This window comes from Bombus affinis, chromosome 15, assembly GCF_024516045.1.
Source record: "Bombus affinis isolate iyBomAffi1 chromosome 15, iyBomAffi1.2, whole genome shotgun sequence".
Classification (NCBI taxonomy): Eukaryota; Metazoa; Arthropoda; class Insecta; order Hymenoptera; family Apidae; genus Bombus; species Bombus affinis.
Genome location: NC_066358.1, coordinates 10995806 through 11015619, shown reverse-complemented (window position 1 = coordinate 11015619; position 19814 = coordinate 10995806). Strand labels below are relative to the sequence as shown.

The following is a 19814-nucleotide window of genomic DNA, read 5'->3' as shown; positions in this document are numbered from 1 at the left end:
GACAATGTCGATTCGTAAAATCTGAGCTAATAAAGTCTCTGGTGATTCTTTTTCAGAGCTTTCAGTCGCGAGCTTAATGAGATTCGTCTTCCACTTTTATTCTCGTCCTCGTCTTTACCCCTTCCTCCTCTTCTTCGGCTCCCGTTTCCCCTTCTTAAAAGAGAAGTAAAACCGGGTAGATACTTTTTACGGAGTCGTATATCGAATCAATCTTCTCGACGACGACGGACCAAGGAAAGATTGACTAGCAGCGACGAAGAAAAAAAAGAGTTTGAAACCCAATCCTTTTTCTCCGCGTAGTTTGTCGCATAACAAATTGCATTAGATGCTGCGAATTAATGTCATTCTTTCTCACCGCTTTTGTTATTAAAGACACGACGGGACTCAGAGGTGGTCTGGGAGAAATCGAGCGATCTGTCTTTACCGGTCACGTCGACGCTCCAGACGGAAACCGTCTATCTCCTGTCGATCTTCGACCGGAAGAAAAATCCAACACTGCCTGCTGTGACTACCAAGAGAAAATGTAAATGTACTGAAACATTGATTAACACATATGAATAATATATATATATATGGCATATAACATATGCAACAATCAAAAGATTACATAAAAACGTCTGTTGGCTCGACCTCAAAGTCGCACCTTTTCAACGTAATGTCGTCTGTCGTTCGTTGGTAAAACATTTAAAACATCTTCTCTCGCAGCATACTCTGTAACGATCCAATTCTCAAATTCATGGAAATCCTGACTAACAGACTATTCGACCTGCACGGCAAATCTGCAGCCGGAAACGAAGCTTCTTCGAAGGATGTCTTATTCTTTATGTAAATTCAATCTAGCTAGATGGAGTAGATCTTGTACCTTCGTCGTCTCTTCATCCAGCTCTGTTTCTATAAAATTTTCTATCCCGTGCGTTCGTCGGCCGGCCTAATTTTTTTCCAAAAGCCTATTCTGTATTCAGCCTATCGTTCATAGATAGCCTGCTGCTCGTCCTTTCACCGATGTTCTTTACGTCAGGATTCGTCGATAGAATCAGCGTACGTGTTCTTCTAAAGAAGATCTTATCTCGCCTACGATTTCTTCGCTCAACTCCCAATTCATAAATGATCCGGTGGGATCAAAAGCGGCGACCGCCGTTATTTCTCCATTTCTAGCCGTGTTCCTTTATCACGATGGCCTTCATACTTCTAGTAAAATGCGATGAGTCTGCCTTTGAAAGATTTCAGAGATTTATTCTGTTGCCATCGTGAATAGGTTTCGTTCGCACGAGGTCAGATTTCCGACGACGCTTTATTGCCTAGATTTACGCTAGATTTATGAACCAATACTAATTTTTGAAATTTTGAATACTACAAATATCGAATACCAAATAACGTTGATGATAAAGCTTCGACGAAAAATGGTTTGCACAGCATTCACGAGACAACGCAAGGTAGAAGACATTGACATTGATATCGATACTTTTCATCATCTCAATGCATCGGTAATAAAAAAAAAAATATCATACAATACGGTAATATACTATAAAAATAACGAAAGGAAATTCGCTAAATACCATAATGAAAATTAATACGACATAGAAAAAATATTAGAATGATATTATAAAAATAATTTATTTTACTCGTGTTTTATCGTCTATTTTGTTTCTATTTTTGTTAGAATTCGAAGAGATGGATAATATCCCGTCGTAAAATTAAGGGGAACCCTCGCCAATTCTGAAGAAAATACGTTTTCAGAGCCTATCGAGTCTTCTCTAATCCCTGATCGCTGTTTTTGCTAGAAAAGAAAAAAAGAAAAAGAAGAAAAAAAAAGAATTGAATAAAAAAGAAGAGAAAAAAGAAACGGCTCCCTGGGAGTAAACGTGAAATTTCAACAACATTAAAAAGTTACAAGGCGGACGATAGAAAATCCAATTATCTAAATAATCGTTTCAACGCATGTACATTAAAGTGAGTTAATTAGCTTAAAGAACACCGGTACTTGCCGCTCTCGCAAAATTTCGACACTACTAGTAGTAGTATTTAAACTACTTCGAGGCTAATGCAAACCAAATCCTAATCGTTTCCACTCGTCCATCGTTTCTTCGTCCATTCTTCGTCCATTCTTCATCCCTAAACATCTAATTAACACATTGTAATTGCACGGGACGTCGTAGAAACGATTCGAAGCGTTTCAATTTCAAGCCTATTTCTATCCCCATGGCTTCTAGCGTTCCTCCCCTCTTTCCTGTGGAGCTTGCAGGCGTCGTTTCCAGATATCGAGCGAGTGAGCGAGCAAAGAGGGCGAGGGTGCCCGGGGTGTTCCCGTTGGAGCTGCCTGCTGGAACCGCGTTCACTGACCTACCCTACACCGCAGCCTGCGAGAGATCAAATCCCTGCCACCGCCGCGCAACCCCGTGCAATCCCTGTTCTCCTTCTTTCTCGCGTTTCTCCCGTTCATGCCACTTCTCACCCCCGCCCCCCGCGCCCCTCCCCCCATCCCGCCGTCCTTTTGCCGTTCGCAGCTGGTTCTTCAGAATCATCTTTCGTATCCGCTCTGTCAGACGCCGAGAGAACCGGCAATTCTTCGTCTTCGTCGTTTCCGACTTCTTCGCCACGGTGTTACATATGGAGGGAAAATGTTTTAATTATTCGAACAACCGTCGTTTTCTGCTTACGGACGAAGATTGGAAATGGGCAGGCTTATTTCGAGGGTCGATTTCAGTTGATGGTCGTATTACTTGTCTAACGAGAATTGAAACGGATTAGGTACAGTTTTTTGTGGTTGTTTTATGGCAGTGACTTGTTGTTCGTGTATTGATGGGTAGCTATTATAGTAATTGGATCGTACGCTTTTGTAATACGATACCCTTTTTGAGGGAATTGCAGGCGTGAATCTTGAAACGTTGATGTTACTTTTATATTTGTGTTTGTGTTTTAGAATCGAATGGTAGGAATCGTTCTTAGAGATATTTGGCTAGAAATTTGGAAATTGTACGATGACTTGGCATATTTATTTGTATAAAGGCTTCTGAACTTTCTATATTAAGTACTACTTTAATGCAATTAGTTGGGCGATGTATATTATAGGCTAATGATATAATATGATATAATATGTAACTAAAGCATATATGAAAACGCAAAATGTCTGCGAGTGATATATATTATTTGTATTTACAACGAACTACCATTTGTTTAATTAATTGCTCGTTATCTATGTCTATAAATCTCTCTGATAGCTTTCAAAGTAATAGGATATTTATTTTCAAATAAATTTATTCACTTTCTTTTTCTTATTTGTTGTGTCGTTTTCCTTATTTGTAGGAAAATATTCGTAATTAATGGAAAATAAGCAAGAAACTAGACTTTTTCCTGTTTTTCTTTTTCTTCTTTTTCTTTTTTTTTTTTTTTTTCTGGCTACGAATAAAGAAACAGGTTCTAACAAGAGATACATTTTGCTCTCTAAATATTATACGGAATATTACATTAGTAACGTTTTATACGTTTTAGCATTCCTGTATGCATTTTTAAATTTTTTTATAAATAATTCTACAGTGTCTTGCAGAAAGATGGAAAAGGATGGAGCAAATAGAAAGTTGCACAGGAAATTAGGCATTGAAATCTTTTCAACGTTTATAAACGTGTTCATAAAAGTCGACAAATTGCTCGATTTCCTGCAATAACTACCAAGTTAAATTTCCACATCGATCTCAGATATTCGATCCAAATATTCCCGAATGTCATAATCCCCGACTCATCCTCGCTACATCCCCAAAAGTTGTAGTAATTATTCCCAATTCGTTCACCATTTGCTCGGCACAAATTAAAGCTTGAAACCTAAAATTAAAACACTACCGCTGTTCCAGCGGTATTCGACAAGTTCGTTTCTAAACCAAAAGAGCAGATGAAATAAAAGAGCAGAGATCGGAGAATCAATCGGTGGTGGGAAAACAAAGGAAGGCGAGAAAGGAAATATTTTTCTTGCGGTGTCGGAGCTCTCGCCGACGACGGTGTGACCGACACTGGAACAACAACGAGGGAGTAAAAACGGGTGTGCTTCGAAGTTCATCCCGGGAATGGGTCGATGCAGAATCGGTAAAAATGGTTCTCCGGACAGTGATGTGCCGGGCTACGTTAATCATCGATGCGAATGGATACAGAAAGTTATATTACTTTATTTTATACTCGTTTCCAATTTTTCTTATTTTCGCAAACAGCATAATTTTCTGTCGATTATTTACCAATACCACGGTAATTAGCCAAGTTTAAATATGGTTTCGGAAAAATTTTCAAACTCGTTCTTCTCGCGGAGAAGACTAAATCTTGGACGAAAAAATGTTGTTCTTCTACAATTTCCTGTTACTTATTTTTTTCTTTTTTATAAAAGGAATACGTGTATATCCCGTTAATATTCATGTGCTGTTGCTAGAAATTGGCTAGTGCGTCCAAATATATATTTGTAAGATGCAGCGTACGAAGAATCGAAAGGTTCGCGGCATATTTTCGCAAACATGCCCGTCCGTGTATCGCACAATGTTCACGGAACCGTCAAGGATTTCGCTGCGGCTTTCTTCGTTCCTCTTCTTCTCGACTATATCTGTTTTTTCTCTCCGCTTCCATCTGAGAAGTTTCACGAAGGTTTCGCGTATGTACGGCTAGTCGCCTTTGTGCGGCCGCTTTCTGGGTCAGTTTCTAAATGGGCTTCTCGGCTCATAAAAATATGCGACGTTTACGTGAAAAAAAGCGCGCCGACTTCTGCGGGAAGGATTGACGAATCACGACGATGTTGTTTGAACAGGATTCTCGGCTTGTTTTGATGCTAAGCGTTAAAGCCATGTTAATTAATTATCTGACGTTATTAACAATAATTAGTTGTTTAATTAAGTGTTTAGAAAAAGTATTAGCACGCATTCTTACGCTTCGATGAAACGCTGATCTTTTTTACAGAATCGAGCTCTTAGTAGTTAGTAGCCATATAACAGTACTGCTAATTGCAAATGATACGAAATTTAATGTACTTGGATCTAATTAACATTAAGTATTGTACGATATTGTTCGATATCGTGCAAACTAAGAATAAGGTCTTTCAATATTGAAACCACTAGTACAAAGTGCTCGCGTTTATGGTTATAGTCCGAGGGGTTTATATCCCATATACCTATATGTACATATATACGTATATGGGATGTTTTCGATGTAAAATATTGCGGTTTTCGGTTTTCTTTTCTTCGGTATGATCGACGAGAAATGTATCTGTGGGAGGGATGATCCACGTTATGGCGATCTCGTTATTCATGGGCGTCGAACGAACGTTTATATCGAAAGAAATCCTCCTAGTTCACAAAGAAGACGAGATACAAGACGTTTGATAGAAGTTGCGTCGTGAAAAAACGGTGCACGAATAAATCGAATGAAATCTTCCATTTGAATATCATTTCGTTCAAATTTCAACATGTACAGAGGTATTTAAAAAGTGAAACAACTTGCACCGATTTACGATTATCGTGTACTTTTTGAACGTACATTTGCTTTTTGTTCCTTTAGTATCAAACGACGTCTCGTACGTGTCATTGAATATTTTTGAAGGAAAGTTTGTCCCAATAACGTTATTAGCATCTAACTATATCTATAAAATAATCATTATTAATATCTAACAGTTGACAACCACAAATAGTCGAGCTGCTATTCTCTTTCCCCTTGTTTTTCTACTATTCTTGAAAATGGCACAAGTCCAATTTCGCAACAGACGACACAAACATGTATAAATCCTGTCTCTCTTCTGTTACAATACTTATGACATTAAAGGCAATGTGTTAAACTATTCTTATGAATTAATCAGTGTCATCTAAATACGAGAGAAAAATGTACGCGTATGTTTCTCCTATGTTCGATACTTCAAACTATCAACAGGAAACAGGGAAATATGTATGGTAGAGAGCAACTATGTTAACAATTACGTTTTACGCAACAAAGTTTGCAGTATCGATCGATGTAACAAAAAAAGAAAGTTCTCGTTAGGGAACACGCAGCATCAAGTATCACCCACATAATTCCGCAGCAGCGTAAAACTTACTTTTGCCCGGATTTCAATTATTCAGCTCGCCTCTGCCTCTGTATTTAGGTCATTATCGATGCTTCGGTCAGTCTTGCCAGTAGGTATAACAGCGTAACTTGAATTCTATCGATCATCGTTATACAAGCGAAAGTATCGAGTTCTTAATCCCTCTTTCTATCCAATTGATCGTCAGTCGTTAAAAGTCATCGAATTACTTGTAGAGTTCTAATAGACAGTTGGAAAGAATGTTATTCTTGATTGAAATTGAAGTACCTACGCGAAGAACAGGTATTAAATTTACAAGGTACAAAATTGTCGGCTAGTTGGTTAGGTTATTCGATAAATACAATTTTTTCAGTAAAACGTTTTTTAATCAGGTTCTACGTTTCACTTTCATAGTATTAAATTTGTGTAATCATACAGCGAAAATACTGCTAAATGACACGAGACTTGATACATCTGAGTGTAATTAGATTAGTATGTATATACAGTGATATAGTAAATACAATAATGTGCCGATGTTTTCTGTATTCAGTGCATGGATACGTATAACGTAGTATATATGTATATTCTTAAGCAAACTTTAAACATACTGATACTGCTACTATCCTGGAAATACGGATCGTGGATCCGTATAATTGCATGAGTAAATTACGAATTGCCGGCAAGCACGACGATTTGCCGCAATTGCGACCAAAAATGTGCCAAAATTTGATATACATAGTATTTAATCCGAGTAATGTCAATAATTGTCCTGACGTCTACTATACGCTCGGTATAAATTCCAGTGAGCAAGAGCATACTAGAGAACAAGTTAACGTGCAAGCGCGACATAAATGTTCTCAGGCAATAATATCTAAACAAATAACAATTTCGGTTTTGAGTGATACGACGTTTATCGTGGTCCATAAAACTTCCTGTGATTCGCTGTGTACGATACACGTACGATCGAACGACCAAGTAAACACGACCTCCGGTATCGTTAAAATACCCACTTACGGTAACTTATGGTTGAACCACGTATGCGCAATTTGTTGGCGAAAATTAGCCCCACCTGCCTTACGTAAATAGACATCGGTAATGTCCAGCTATCTGTTCGGCGTTTAAAAAGTTTAGAATTTTGTAAATTTAATCCCCAGATTTGTATGAATTTAATGTTTTGATTTTTTAAAATTTCTCTTAGAAATATATCAATAATAATCGTATTAAACGCAGTTTTCCTTCGAGACGAGCAACATTACGCGGCTTGGCTTTGTCTCGAAAGGGACAGAATACAGAGAGGAACTCCTAAATACTTAATAATAATAATATGAATCCTCTGCTAAACGACGTCATTGTACGTTCGACGTCGAAAATGACAGTGAAAAATATTTTTACACAATCATGAGAGTATATTTCGCTGGAAGTACCGTTAAGTAGCTTTATAAACCGTGAAGATCCAAAGTGTAAAAGGCAATAGGAACTGTGAGATCGCAAAGTCTTGGCAACATTTCCATCTGGCTATTCTCCATCGTGACGATCATTCGTGGAAGATTCATGCATCGCTGTCACCAGTCGACGTCGCTGTATTTATATAACGTGCAGTGTTTTCGATTTATCGCGCGGCGGGGACGACATCACCGGTTTAAATATTGCCGAGATAATGAGACCCCCGGCCACGTAAAATATCGCAGTAGCGATGGCGGAACAGGTTGCCGTTGTCGCGTATGGTGGCTGAAACTGTAACATAATCTAGCATGGGATGGCGAGCAAGGGACAAACAGCCGCATTTATCGGATAATGGGCAGATGATAACGGCTACTCTGACGATTCTTTAGCCGCAATTTTTTCTACCCTGTTTACGGGCTATTTCATTTAGAGGAAAAGAGTATTTCTTTTCTTCTTTTAAAAATACTTTTATTCCTGTTTGAGAATGTATCGTGTCATGATCTTTCTTTGAACATTCCGCCCGCCATGTGTTTGCAGTCTATATTTGTTTCATTTTGTTTCATTAGCTGAAATTCTTTTTATTACCCTGCATTACTAAAACATAATTACTTATCAATTACATTTATATATATCTGATAGTTACAATTATTTTTGATATTTTGGAAAATCGTTGTAATTGAAAATGAACTCGATATCAATAGGTGAAAGGCGCAGTGAGTTTCACACAAGCAGTGATTGAATGATAATATCGAAATGGCAGGAAACATTTTCATTGTATTCTTTAATATCGTATACCGTAATATCCATTCTTTCCCTGTCGTTAGAAACGCAGACGCTGATAAATCAGCGAAAATATGTTGACATACCGCAACTAAATCACCTTCTGTCGTTTTTTTTTTCTTTTTTTTTTTTCTTTTTTTTTTTTTTGTCGGCCTTTGTTGTGCTCGGATCGACGTTTTCGGCAAGTACAAACAAATGGTGCGTTTATTACGAGCGGCAAATCTCCCAGTTAATTTAGGAGAAATAAATTTAGACGTAAATACAACGACGCGACGGCCGAGACAAAATTTCTCGCCTGCCAGACGCTATCATGGAAAGTGCAACAGCTCGTCCAAAAACTATCCAACTGCTGTACATACAAGCTGAAGGGGATATTTATTTCCATTACAATGATTGGCATCTTGCGAGGCGACTTGGTTCCCATCGGGCTCGAGTTTCTCCTTGAATACGGTCGGTGTCGGTACCGAGAAAACGTTTTTACCCGTCTGCCCGTCGAATTACGTCCACGAAACGTCGCGACACGGCGCATTAAGCCGATCACATACACGTCTGTGCAAATGACTTAAAACGGTACTGTACTCGATTCGAGGATCGATAAACAAGGCGTTTGTTCTTATTTTGATCGTCTTATAATTAATAATACTAGCGATAAGTAAAAGCGGACAGGGAATCTTAAAATGAAATTTCTCATATTTTGAGAAATATATATCGGGAAATTTGGAAATGGCTTACGATAAAAAAAGAAAAAGAAGAGGAGAAAATAAATCAAAATTCTAGTATTTTAATATAAAGTAATAAAACGTGTCAAGCAGCTTAAAATATGTAAGAGATGAATGAAAATTCTCATATTCTGATATAATACGTATATACAGGTAGATACAGAATTATGAACAGAGCATGCATATTATTGATAAACCATTGTAAAGTAAACCGTGAAAAGCGAACGATTTTGAAATTGTTAGTTTAGAAAATATTTTAATCTCAGTATGCATCGCCGAGTGATTGTAGTAACGATTACAGTTTCGAAAGAAAACTGACATCGACGTTTGACGAGTTTTACAATTTCAAACATCTTCGAAACTAATTTTCCATATAAATAGGTTAATACTTTTTCGTATGTAGTATGTGATGAATTTTTACATGAATAATAGCTTCCAAGTAATAATACGAATTTATTTTAAATTAACGATAACGATACCCTGACGATACAGGCTGCCGCAGGTAACGCGAATCGCACTGGATCATACATCCGAAATCAGTTTTAATTTTTAATTTTTAATTCAATTTTGCTTAATTTTCTGTCATCTACCGTTCCATGGCTATACGTTATCGCAGATGCGCAGGACATCCTGTATAAATGGTAGCAATATGCCTGGAACAAGATTCGATCGTTCTGATTTTTATTCCAAACGAAGTAGCATAACCATCGACGAAGCAGCGGAAAAAAGGATATAGAAGGATGGAAAAATTACACGTGGTATCAGTCCCGGGTAATTTCGACATCAATCGTACGTCATTTCTGACCGAGCAATACATAATTGGTACCGCTGGAATGTATTATTACGGCACGAGTGGTAAATCGCGGCGAAAGTTGCGGCCCCACGTTTTTTCAGCGACACGTTTCACGATTATTCTCGTTTCCCTTCGCTTCGACTGCGATTTCCATTCGATATTAAAAGCGACCCAACGTTTGCCCGTCCGCGTGCATGCCATCTTCGTTCCAAAGAACGTTCCGTCAAGAGTGAAATTGCAGATTCGAAGGGAAACGAAAGGAAACGTTCGAGTTCAATCGTCAGCAAAAGGATTTTTGTTGTTACAGTGATTACACTTTGGCAACGGTCACTGTAATTTCATGAGTTATCGGTAGATGTCTACGTAAACATGTATGTATTATTTATGGGAAATTTAAAGATATACAAATGCACAGAACGTGGTATATATAATATGCAGAAGGATGTAAAATGTCCAAAGTTGAGTATTCGTTAGAACTCGTTGGATAATTACTAAGTGAAAAAAAAATGTATTCTTAAATCCTATTTCCTCGAGATGTTTGTAGCACGACGATATCCCTGAAAAGTAAAACGCGTTAAGACTCGAGAAACCATGGTTTACACGTGTGTCTGCTGACATTCTCTCTCTCTCTCTCTCTCTCTCTCTCTCTCTCTCTCTCTCTCTCTCTCTCTCTCACTCTCCCTCTGTCTCTCGAGCAAGCAAGTTCTTTGATGTCTATCGTATCTACCTTCTGCCTACGCTAACAAGCAATTGAGAAACGGACAGAATGACAACCTCACGTTATAATGTACGACATCTTGAACTACAGATTTACGATTTTGTTTCGTACGATCAGCAATGGCGACAAAATAGGGGGTGAAGAACGTTGGCGTTATTCACGATCCACGATAAAGAACGCGAATTCAGGATCCTGCGTGCAAGGCGACAAGAATATTGGGTTTCGCCAGAAGTAGGAATAGAAAGAGAGCTTATTGAATAAAAATAAGGAAAGACACCGGCAGTGGAAATAGACGGTCGGCTATTGTTGACGCTGGTAGTATGATGTGACACTATCTTGGCAGCTAAAGCTAGAATAAGCTGCTTTTATTAGCAAGGTTCTGGGAAGAATGATCGAGTTTTCGAAAACGTACAAAACAATGCGAAAGAAACTCGGTATGTTTAATAATTATTCATTATTTATTTACGAAGGAATCTATCTAGAATGTCTAGAATGGATCGCAATATGCTAGAAAAAATGTACATTTATTTATTATTTATAACAATTTATCATGTGTCATTCGAAGGATCATGTGTTATTTATATTAAAGTTATTTCATCCTATATACTCAATGGCGAATGTTTCAATTCATTACTTGGTGGTCCGTTACATTAATCAATCCGTTAGTTCATCACCATCGCACAGCAGATGCCATGGCTTAAACTTGAAAGTGATACAGTATATTCGGAACCTATTCGGCCGTTTGATTATTAACAATAATCGAACAACATCGAACGGTAAAAGGAAACGAATATTTTAAATATACATAGTTAACTATATCATACCCTCTGTGTGTATTCCTCGATCAGGCTATCGTTTTTAATTCAACATGCGAGTTATATGAATTATTGAACGAATCGAAAGGAGATGTAACAGCAGCGAAAACAGCGACGAGTAATAACGAGTAATAACGATAGCATTCGTAACAAATAGCAATAGGAACGACCGTATGTGGTATAGACGGTATGATGCACAAAGGTGTCCTAATACTTACTTATTAATAGTGTATTGTAACGTAGAGACGTACGTGATCTATATCACTTTTCGTATGAAACGTAGTCGCAATTTTATTCGTTCTATTATCCGAAAAATTCAGTAATCCGACTTTTCTCTGAGCAATTAGTTCGGATAATGTAAGCCCTGTCGTACTTATATTCTAAATTAGCAAATTTTCAGCACTCGTGCTGATTGCAACACTAATAACATGTTTCGTCCGTAGCGTAAGCTCGGTGCAGTCCTTAAACCGAGGCTATCCTTAAACCTGTCAAACATACCGTCCGTATTCAAAGACGTAGTACTTCTTATACGCAGAGGGGAAACTTTGATGTTTCGCTAGCCGCGTGTTCACTCACCGTTTTCCACGTTCAATTCCGCGGCGGTTCTGTAAGACACAGGTCTGCCAAAGTCACTGGCGTCGCTCGGATGCAGCAACAACTGATGGGACGCCCTGGAATGATGTCTCGAGGTGGATACCCGATGCAAGTGAACGCTGTTTAGAACGGTATTGCTCGAGGCACGGCTGAGCGCCTCCCTTTGGCGAACAGCCTCCTTGTAGATCTTGCAGTACATCACGATCATCACGAGACCGGGGATCCAGAAGGAAACCGAGGAACTAATCACCGCGTACGGTCGATTCACCTCGAACTTGCACACCTGATTCATCGACACACGCACAAAGTGTCAATCTTTCTTTTAATAGAGGGAATTGCGAGGAATTCGTCGTTTATTTTCTATTACGTTTTTCTTTTTTTTTTTTTTTTTTTTTTTCTTTTTAAGAATTCGCGTTGTATTTTACGAAGCACTTAATCGAAGGTTGGACGTTATTGTTATAGGTCGTTGTTATTTTCATCGCGGATCGCCGGATCGCAGGATCGCAGGATCGCAGGATCGCAGGATAGAGTCTGTCATATAGGAGCTCAAGGATAGGTCTGATAATATAAATAATATAAAATATTCTTTGCCTACTACAATTTTTATATCTGCGTGTTTTTTAAAGAAATAAATAAACTATTTTACTTGGAGTTTGTACGAGATCTTTGAAAATGACAGATTCATCAATACAATCTTTTATTTCGTTTCTGGTGGTGAAGTCGAATCTTTGACTAATTGGATGGAAATATATTTTGTCCGTACGTTTAGATATATTCGCGGTTAATATTGATTGCGGCTAAACTAGAACACCCTTCAGTCGTATTCTATATAATTTAATTTGTAATAAGTAATTATGAAAATGTATAATAATAAATGAAAGATATTTTTAAAATAAATTTATTTGAGTAACTCATAGTGGATTTTCCAACAAGTTTCTTTCTATTATATTTGGAACGTATTCGACAAAGTTTGACATCTCTTTGGAAGAAGCAGAGTCTGATCGAATTCTTTTCTCTACTTCTTTTCTTTAATCTTAAAACATTTTTCTTTTTAATAGCGAGACGAATCGGTCACGCAATCTCGTTAAAACGTTCCGATGCTTCAAGTTGGTTCGTATATATCATTTTGTGTCCTGACTTCGAAAGAGCAGAAATGGCTTGGAAAAGTATTTAAACAAATTTTAGTGACGATTAGCTTAAAAGTTAGCTCTATTTTGAACGATCAGCGAACTTGAGATGCGTTAATTCGTATTATTAATTCTTTCAAGAATTTCTTTCAAGTTTAATCGATATACCCGATATTTCATCATACAACGATATTTCATCAAAAACAGTGCGAAAAACAGTACGAAAAATAGTACGAAAAGAAACTGAAACCGAACGATGTAACGATATTTTAGTCGATAAAGTCTGTAGAAACCGCTGTAAGCACATAGATTATGGAGGAGCTACTGTTCGAAGGACAGAGAAATATGAAAGTCGAAACCACTGGGAGAATTTCGATTAACGGAACGTCCATTGTGCGAACGGTTCATTGTACTTGCTGTATTATCGGAGCAATATATTTCGACCCGCCATTCAGTTCCTTTCCACGACGGTATTTTGCGGTAAAACCTCGATTAATCAGAAACTTATTAACCGCAGTTTCGATTATTGGAAAACGTTACTTTTACTACTATGTTGTTTTTAACTACAGTTAAGAAAGGACCATGATCCAATGCTACTGTCATCTTTACATCTAATAATAAAACTATAAGAAAAATAAATAAATAGGAGCAGATATATTTCGTTGAACGTGAAAATAGTAGAAATATTTGGATATTTTATTGATTGTGAAAAATGATGATTCAGCGAATACAAGCCGGGACGGATTCCTGTATAGCTCATTATTGTAAGGATAAGAAGATGATTGAAAAGTAAAAACAGGATGATTTTATAGTTGGAGACCTGATGGCGGTTTATGCCCGACAGTTCGATTTAACTATAACATTTTTCAAATAAATAATTTAGTTTATAATATTTCCATCTACTGGAAGACTTCTTTTCGTTTCAAGTAATGGTAAAGGGATCTTTTATTTTTTTTTAAGTTTTCTTTTAAGTACGCGCTGGAAAAGTAAATAACGTATGACTTCTTTTAAACATCTTTAATAATTTCGTGCTAGTAAACGCAAATACGTGTTAGTAAAAGATTTCGCGTCTTTCTTTATAAAATGCTTCTACTCCAATTAAAAATTGTAGCCGGTAAAAGAATTGCTGTAACTTTCCAAGTATTAAATACGAAAAAAAGAGATTGTACGTATACTTTTATACGAGCAGCGTAGCGGTTGAACGATAACATGAAAAGGAACTATCGTTATGTGACCGGCGCGAAATGTGTTAAAAGAGGAATTTTAATAGAATGTAGTGTAAAAAAAAAAAAAAAAAAAAAGACTGGCATGATTGTACAAAAATAGCTGTGACAACTATTCTCTGTTAACGAAATTCTATAAAATCTACTTTAAAAGATGCAGAACATTTTGTATAGTTACTACTAAGATATTCGTTTAAAGAATTGAATCTTTGATATAGGTACTAATTGAACGTTTAAATAGAATTCTGTAATCTGTGTTCTTTTCGTTTTTCTTTTCTCTCCACCTTTTATGGGATATCGTGAGAAGGAAACGAAAATTAATACACGAGAAACGATAAAACGAAAGTTGACAGAGCAGGTAGCAAGTCGGCGTTGGGAAAAAAGAAATACTTGTAACATTGGGAGAAATCACAGTATAAATAAGATTAAGGAGGAGTAAAAAGATTGGAAATGAGAAAGAGGAAATTGGAAATGAAATGAAAGGAATTAATGGTAAGGAAGTAACTAAAGATAAGACAGAGGCGAGGTTAGACGTAGGGAAATTCATTATTGAAGTAATGAAATTGAAAGTAAAGGAACAGGAAGTTGACAGTAGCGAGAACGATGAAATCGAAAATAGACGTTGTACGGAATTGACTTAAGAACGGAGAGCTGAGAGGTTCTGAGTAAAGTTAAGAGGGATAAAAATAGGGAGAACAAGAGAATTTATAGACGCGAGAAGATATTTAACGTACAAGTTGGAGATGAGATACTATGACGGGCAAAGACAAGGATATAGAAATCTGGTGAGACAACTTACCACGTTGACGAACGTTAAAAGTTAAGATTAAACATTGGGAACGGAAAGAATAAATCGAGGAAGGAAATCGTAGAATACAAATGAGCAGAAAAATATTACATTGACAGAAGCGACAAGACCGCTTTCCATCTTGAAAATATTTCGGAATGTAACTTACTTGAGGGAGAAACAACGGAAATGAAGATGAACCAGAGAACCACGATCGTGTAGTATCGAACTAACAAAGCGGTAAAAATCACGTAAAAGAATCCACCGTAAAAATTAACAAGCTTCGACGAACGACTCTTTCTTGGCGTTTCATAGTCATTAATCTTCGGTATTATAATCAATTTCCTCCCCTGTCTAACCAATCCTACAGATACATACAGATTCGTAAGAAACAATCCCATTTCTGAGAAGAAAAATCTTTTTTTCCCGATCTTCACCACCAGATAATAGAATCCCACTGTTTTAGAGTGGCAATCGAGTTCCCCAACTCTGATTGTAGGAAAACAATATACATTCCCAAAGAATCATCCAATATTCGAGGAATCCTGGTTCAGCTCCTTCAAATTCTCGTAATACTGTGGTCGTTCTACAGCGTTTATTTTTATACAATGGGAAGATAAGAATGAAAATGGCTTTAAAACAGACAATCGCTTCTATCGTGCGGAGCTGAGCTGGAAGGATAATTAGCGGGATGACGTCTTCGCTTACGGTCAACCATCGTTACTATACAATCTTATGCGCATATGTAACACTTTCGGCCAATATTCGTGCTTATCCGCGTAATTTTATTGGGTTTCTCAGAAATAGCCAATCAGGCCGACATTCCTTTACCTTGTCTTACCTTGTTCTCGTAGATGCACGGTACTGCTATCTGTCCGTCACTTATGATTGGGGTTAGATCTATCAGAAATAAGCAATCAGTCCCCCATTCCTTTGCCTAATCATCTTTTCAGTTGTCCGTTATACAGAGATCGTTATGTATACAGAATGCATTTAGGGCTGTGTATACTGTTCCAGGCTGTCCTAAGCCATCCTCTTTTCTTCCAAAGTAACGATAAAGCAAAGAAATAATGTGTTTAGTGAATGTTACGCACACATTACGAACTCACACTGTTCAATATCATCTTGGTGGGCATAAATGCGTTTCCACTCTTCAAAAAAAAAAAAAAAAAAAAATATAAAAGGGAAGGGAAGGTAACAACCAATCTGTGATCTATAGTACAGTTGTTACAGAGTTATTGGTACAGGTGATGGTGAGAAATTGGTAGTATGTTCATGAATGAGTACCGACACCGTATTCTACCGTTGTTGACAGTCGTGTAATTAGTTATTATAGTAGGATAGGATCTTACTGACCGAAATTGTCATATTTCGAATCAAGCGAGGAACGAATTTTAAAGCGTACGATTTCAAAGCTTCGATAATATCTAAACGTAGTACTTCGAACATACACGTAAACTCGATATACGCGCTGCTATTTAACATCAACGCAGGATGAAAATTATTAAGCTATCGGGTGGCACTATCGTACCGACCTGTTACGCGAGGATACCATGTACAGCATTATAGTGATACTATGTACGGAAATTGTGCGTTAGCGGTATTTAATAGCAGCGATTGCATAAAGATTGGGAGAAAGTTGTTCACAATCATAGCCCCAACAGCGCGTATTAAAAAAGTCATCAAAGTTCAAGATGGCGACAGCTTTCTAGATAATTACGGAAAATTTGTCTCTTTATCCAACCTTCGCTACCGGATAAAAGGATTACATTTTTCAAAAGCCGAAATAAAGACGCCAAAAAAACAATCCAATATCTCTACCTGAGGATTCTTCCTCAATTCTTCCAAATGTTCTTCGGTAGTGTACCATCCCATAAATATAGGGATGAAACTGATCAAAGCAGGCAGCAGCCAGGCACTGCCCAGCATACAAGTCACTGTGAGCCTCCTCATGATGGCAGGATACTCGAGCGGCCTGACTATAGCATAATATCTATCCACGCTGATGCAACATAGATGAAGTATAGAGGCAGTGGAGAAATAAACGTCCAACGAGCTCCACACATCGCACATGATCCTTCCGAACATCCATCGACCAGTCAGCTCGACAGATGCGTTGAAAGACATGGCGCAGACTGCGACGAGGAAATCGGCCGCTGCTAGGCTGACCACGTATCGATTGGTTGGCACTCGGAGCTTCCGATGCCTTCTAACGCTGGCGATCACCAGCGCGTTCCCTACCAGAGCGGTGATGATAATGCTGACAATCGCTACGCCCTTGATCGCCGTCCAGATGACGTTTGATAGCTGGTAAGTGTCTGCAGAAGCAGTGGTCGCTTCGAACGTGTCGCGAACGCTCGTGTTGAGCGATTCTGAAAGGCGGCCGATGCCGCAAGTCGTGCTGAGCCTGCCTATCGATCGGTCCACGTCCTCGTCCGCTGGCTCACCGACTTCCATTCCAGCGTTCGCTGCCTATAAGCATGCTACACGCCTGGAAACCGTTCGTTCAGGTACAGTCTGTTTCAAGTGTTCGAACACGAGCACGGCCTTCGAGCTTTCCAAGGAGGAAGACAGTTGGCAGAAGAGGTATCGACGGACCCGAGTATCGACGTGCATCGTGCTCTCGAGTGAAAAGCCGAAGTCAGGCTATCCGTCAGCTTTCACGGATGCTTACGGAGATTTTAGGTTCGCTGATCTGATCGGGCAAGTTCGTGGATAGAGTTTGTTCCAGCTGATGCCTCTGTCTGGTCTCTCTGTTTTCTGGTCTTTGGGATGTTGTTTTAATACTCCGCGGTATCTCTTTGAGTAAACTAAATAAGAGATTTTTATTAGTCTCAATGACGGATCAAAGAATCACGGGTATAGACTGTTTTGCACTGTTTGCTTTACTTATTCTATACGAGACAAAATCAAAAATTTGGAATCATTCTCTTGAAATCAAAATCAATGTTATCGATATCGATTATTAACTCTTTTTTATATCCACGGAGTTTCGAAAATCAGTTTCGCTTGCCATTGTGTCATCGAACAAAGATGTTTTTTTCCGAGGTGGCACAATTATAAACCGGCTCTTTTAACTCTTTGAGAGGGTAACGTGAAAGTAACTAGGATAACCTGTCAAATATCGCACTAAAAGTTTCACACGCGTTTCAAATAGCGTTACGTGTAACACAATTATGAACGATATATTTATGTATTTATGGTCGTTCGAGTTACAATCGTGTCTGTAATAATACGTTGCAAACATTGCAGTTCACTTTTTCAGGGCAAATCTGAAACTGTACTGTTAAATGCTGTTAAAAACACCGTTGAAACCCGAAAGAAGCCTCAGATCAAGAATCAATTGTTATGGAACAAACATCAACAAGTTTCAAATCAAACAATTATTAATATTTATCGATTACAAAATGTTTCCTGTTTGATACCGGAAAGACGATAGATCTCTATTTTCTGAATCATTCTCTTTAGATCCTCTATTATTTGATCACACGTACACGGACCATTAGACTCTTAGATTCCACGAAATATATGATTCCGAACTTTTGACCGACCGTGCGTAGGGAGCGTCTCTGAACGAATGGAAAAGTTAAGAGATCGTTTGCAAGGTAATTCCGAGTAGAAAGCGTCATGCGAACATAGATTCTATTCTTAATGCTCGCATAGTCGTAACAGTTTAAATCGCCGGGACGATGAAGCATGGTCGTGTATAATAGCGGTTATTAAATCTCAAGTTAACGAAGGAAACACATGGTAACGTATACACGCGTACGTATAAAGTCTATGAACATGAGAAATGACAAGAATTTTCCGACAGACGTAATAACACTTAACAAATGTTGCTATCAAGCAATAAAGTTACGAGATTAGTACGACAAGATTTTACAGAAATTAATATGGCATCTATCGTTTCTTTCTACTTTAATTGCAAATATCCAACACGTATGATAGATATTTCGTTTTAATAATTAACGTATAATTAATTAAAAAGAAAGAAAAGTATACGTATCTGAAGATACAACCCCGATAAAACTTGAAACTATTATAACTACACGAATACCGAATAGGAATAGAATCTCTCTGTTTATACGATGTTCTTTTATGCAAAATGATCTCTTAAACGATCTTTTAAATTCGTTTGCGCTCTTTCTACGACTATCTACTTAGCATAGCGAATATCTTAACTAATTGGAACGGATTATCCCTTTGAAACGACACAAAGTAAAAAAAGATACGATAAACCGTAAACCGCCTTTCTGTTTTAAATGGAGCAGTCCAAGTCTTCTCTCTCTCTCTCTCTCTCTCTCTCTCTCCCTAAGCAGTCTATTAGACTACAGATTCTTTCGTCTAAGAAATTAATTTAAAAATTAATGTAAATAGATATTTTATGTTTAGTATTCACAAGTAGTAGGAATTTCGTATTAAATATAATAGTGTCGTATGTGGAAATATATATATATGTATACATGTCGGAGATGAAAGAACACCGGAACCTTCCCTTTGGAATTTTGGGAAGACCCCTTAGTACTGTAATCTAGATTCCACCATAGCCGTATTAAGAAATTGTTGTCATTCGATCCGACTGTATTTATTTGAGATTTATGTTAGTGAGCTCGGGCTCGAGGCGACAATCAGTCGCCGAACGTAGGCCGCGGTCAAGGGATGAACGTTTTGTCTAACAAAGGCATGAAGTAACTCAATAGCTCTCCTTAAAAGAAATACTTGGGACGGTGCACGACAGTAAACATTTCAACGATTTCTGTCCCGTGATTCGCCACACGCAGACTTTGTCCTTCGGG

At 37.9% G+C, this 19814-nt stretch overlaps 2 protein-coding genes across 5 annotated transcripts in view; both read right to left on the bottom strand.

Moving 5' to 3' along the window:
• Positions 1 to 17475, bottom strand: part of LOC126924880 (octopamine receptor beta-3R-like) — a 35805-nt gene extending 18330 nt beyond the window's left edge. Inside the window, exons 1-2 of the mRNA XM_050739828.1 lie at positions 16840 to 17475; positions 11864 to 12164 (exon numbers count right to left, since the gene is read on the bottom strand). Of these exons, the coding sequence (XP_050595785.1) occupies positions 11864 to 12164; positions 16840 to 17475 (937 nt within the window). The remainder of the gene's footprint in view (positions 1 to 11863; positions 12165 to 16839) is intronic.
• The window catches only part of LOC126924882 (octopamine receptor beta-3R-like), an 83810-nt gene continuing 81409 nt past the window's right edge, over positions 17414 to 19814 (bottom strand). The window contains exon 4 of one of the 4 annotated variants that reach the window (XM_050739831.1): positions 17414 to 17828. In XM_050739831.1, coding sequence (XP_050595788.1) covers positions 17689 to 17828 — 140 coding nt within the window. In that variant the 3' untranslated portion in view covers positions 17414 to 17688. The other 3 variants (XR_007713739.1, XR_007713740.1, XR_007713741.1) reach the window with 3 other exon arrangements.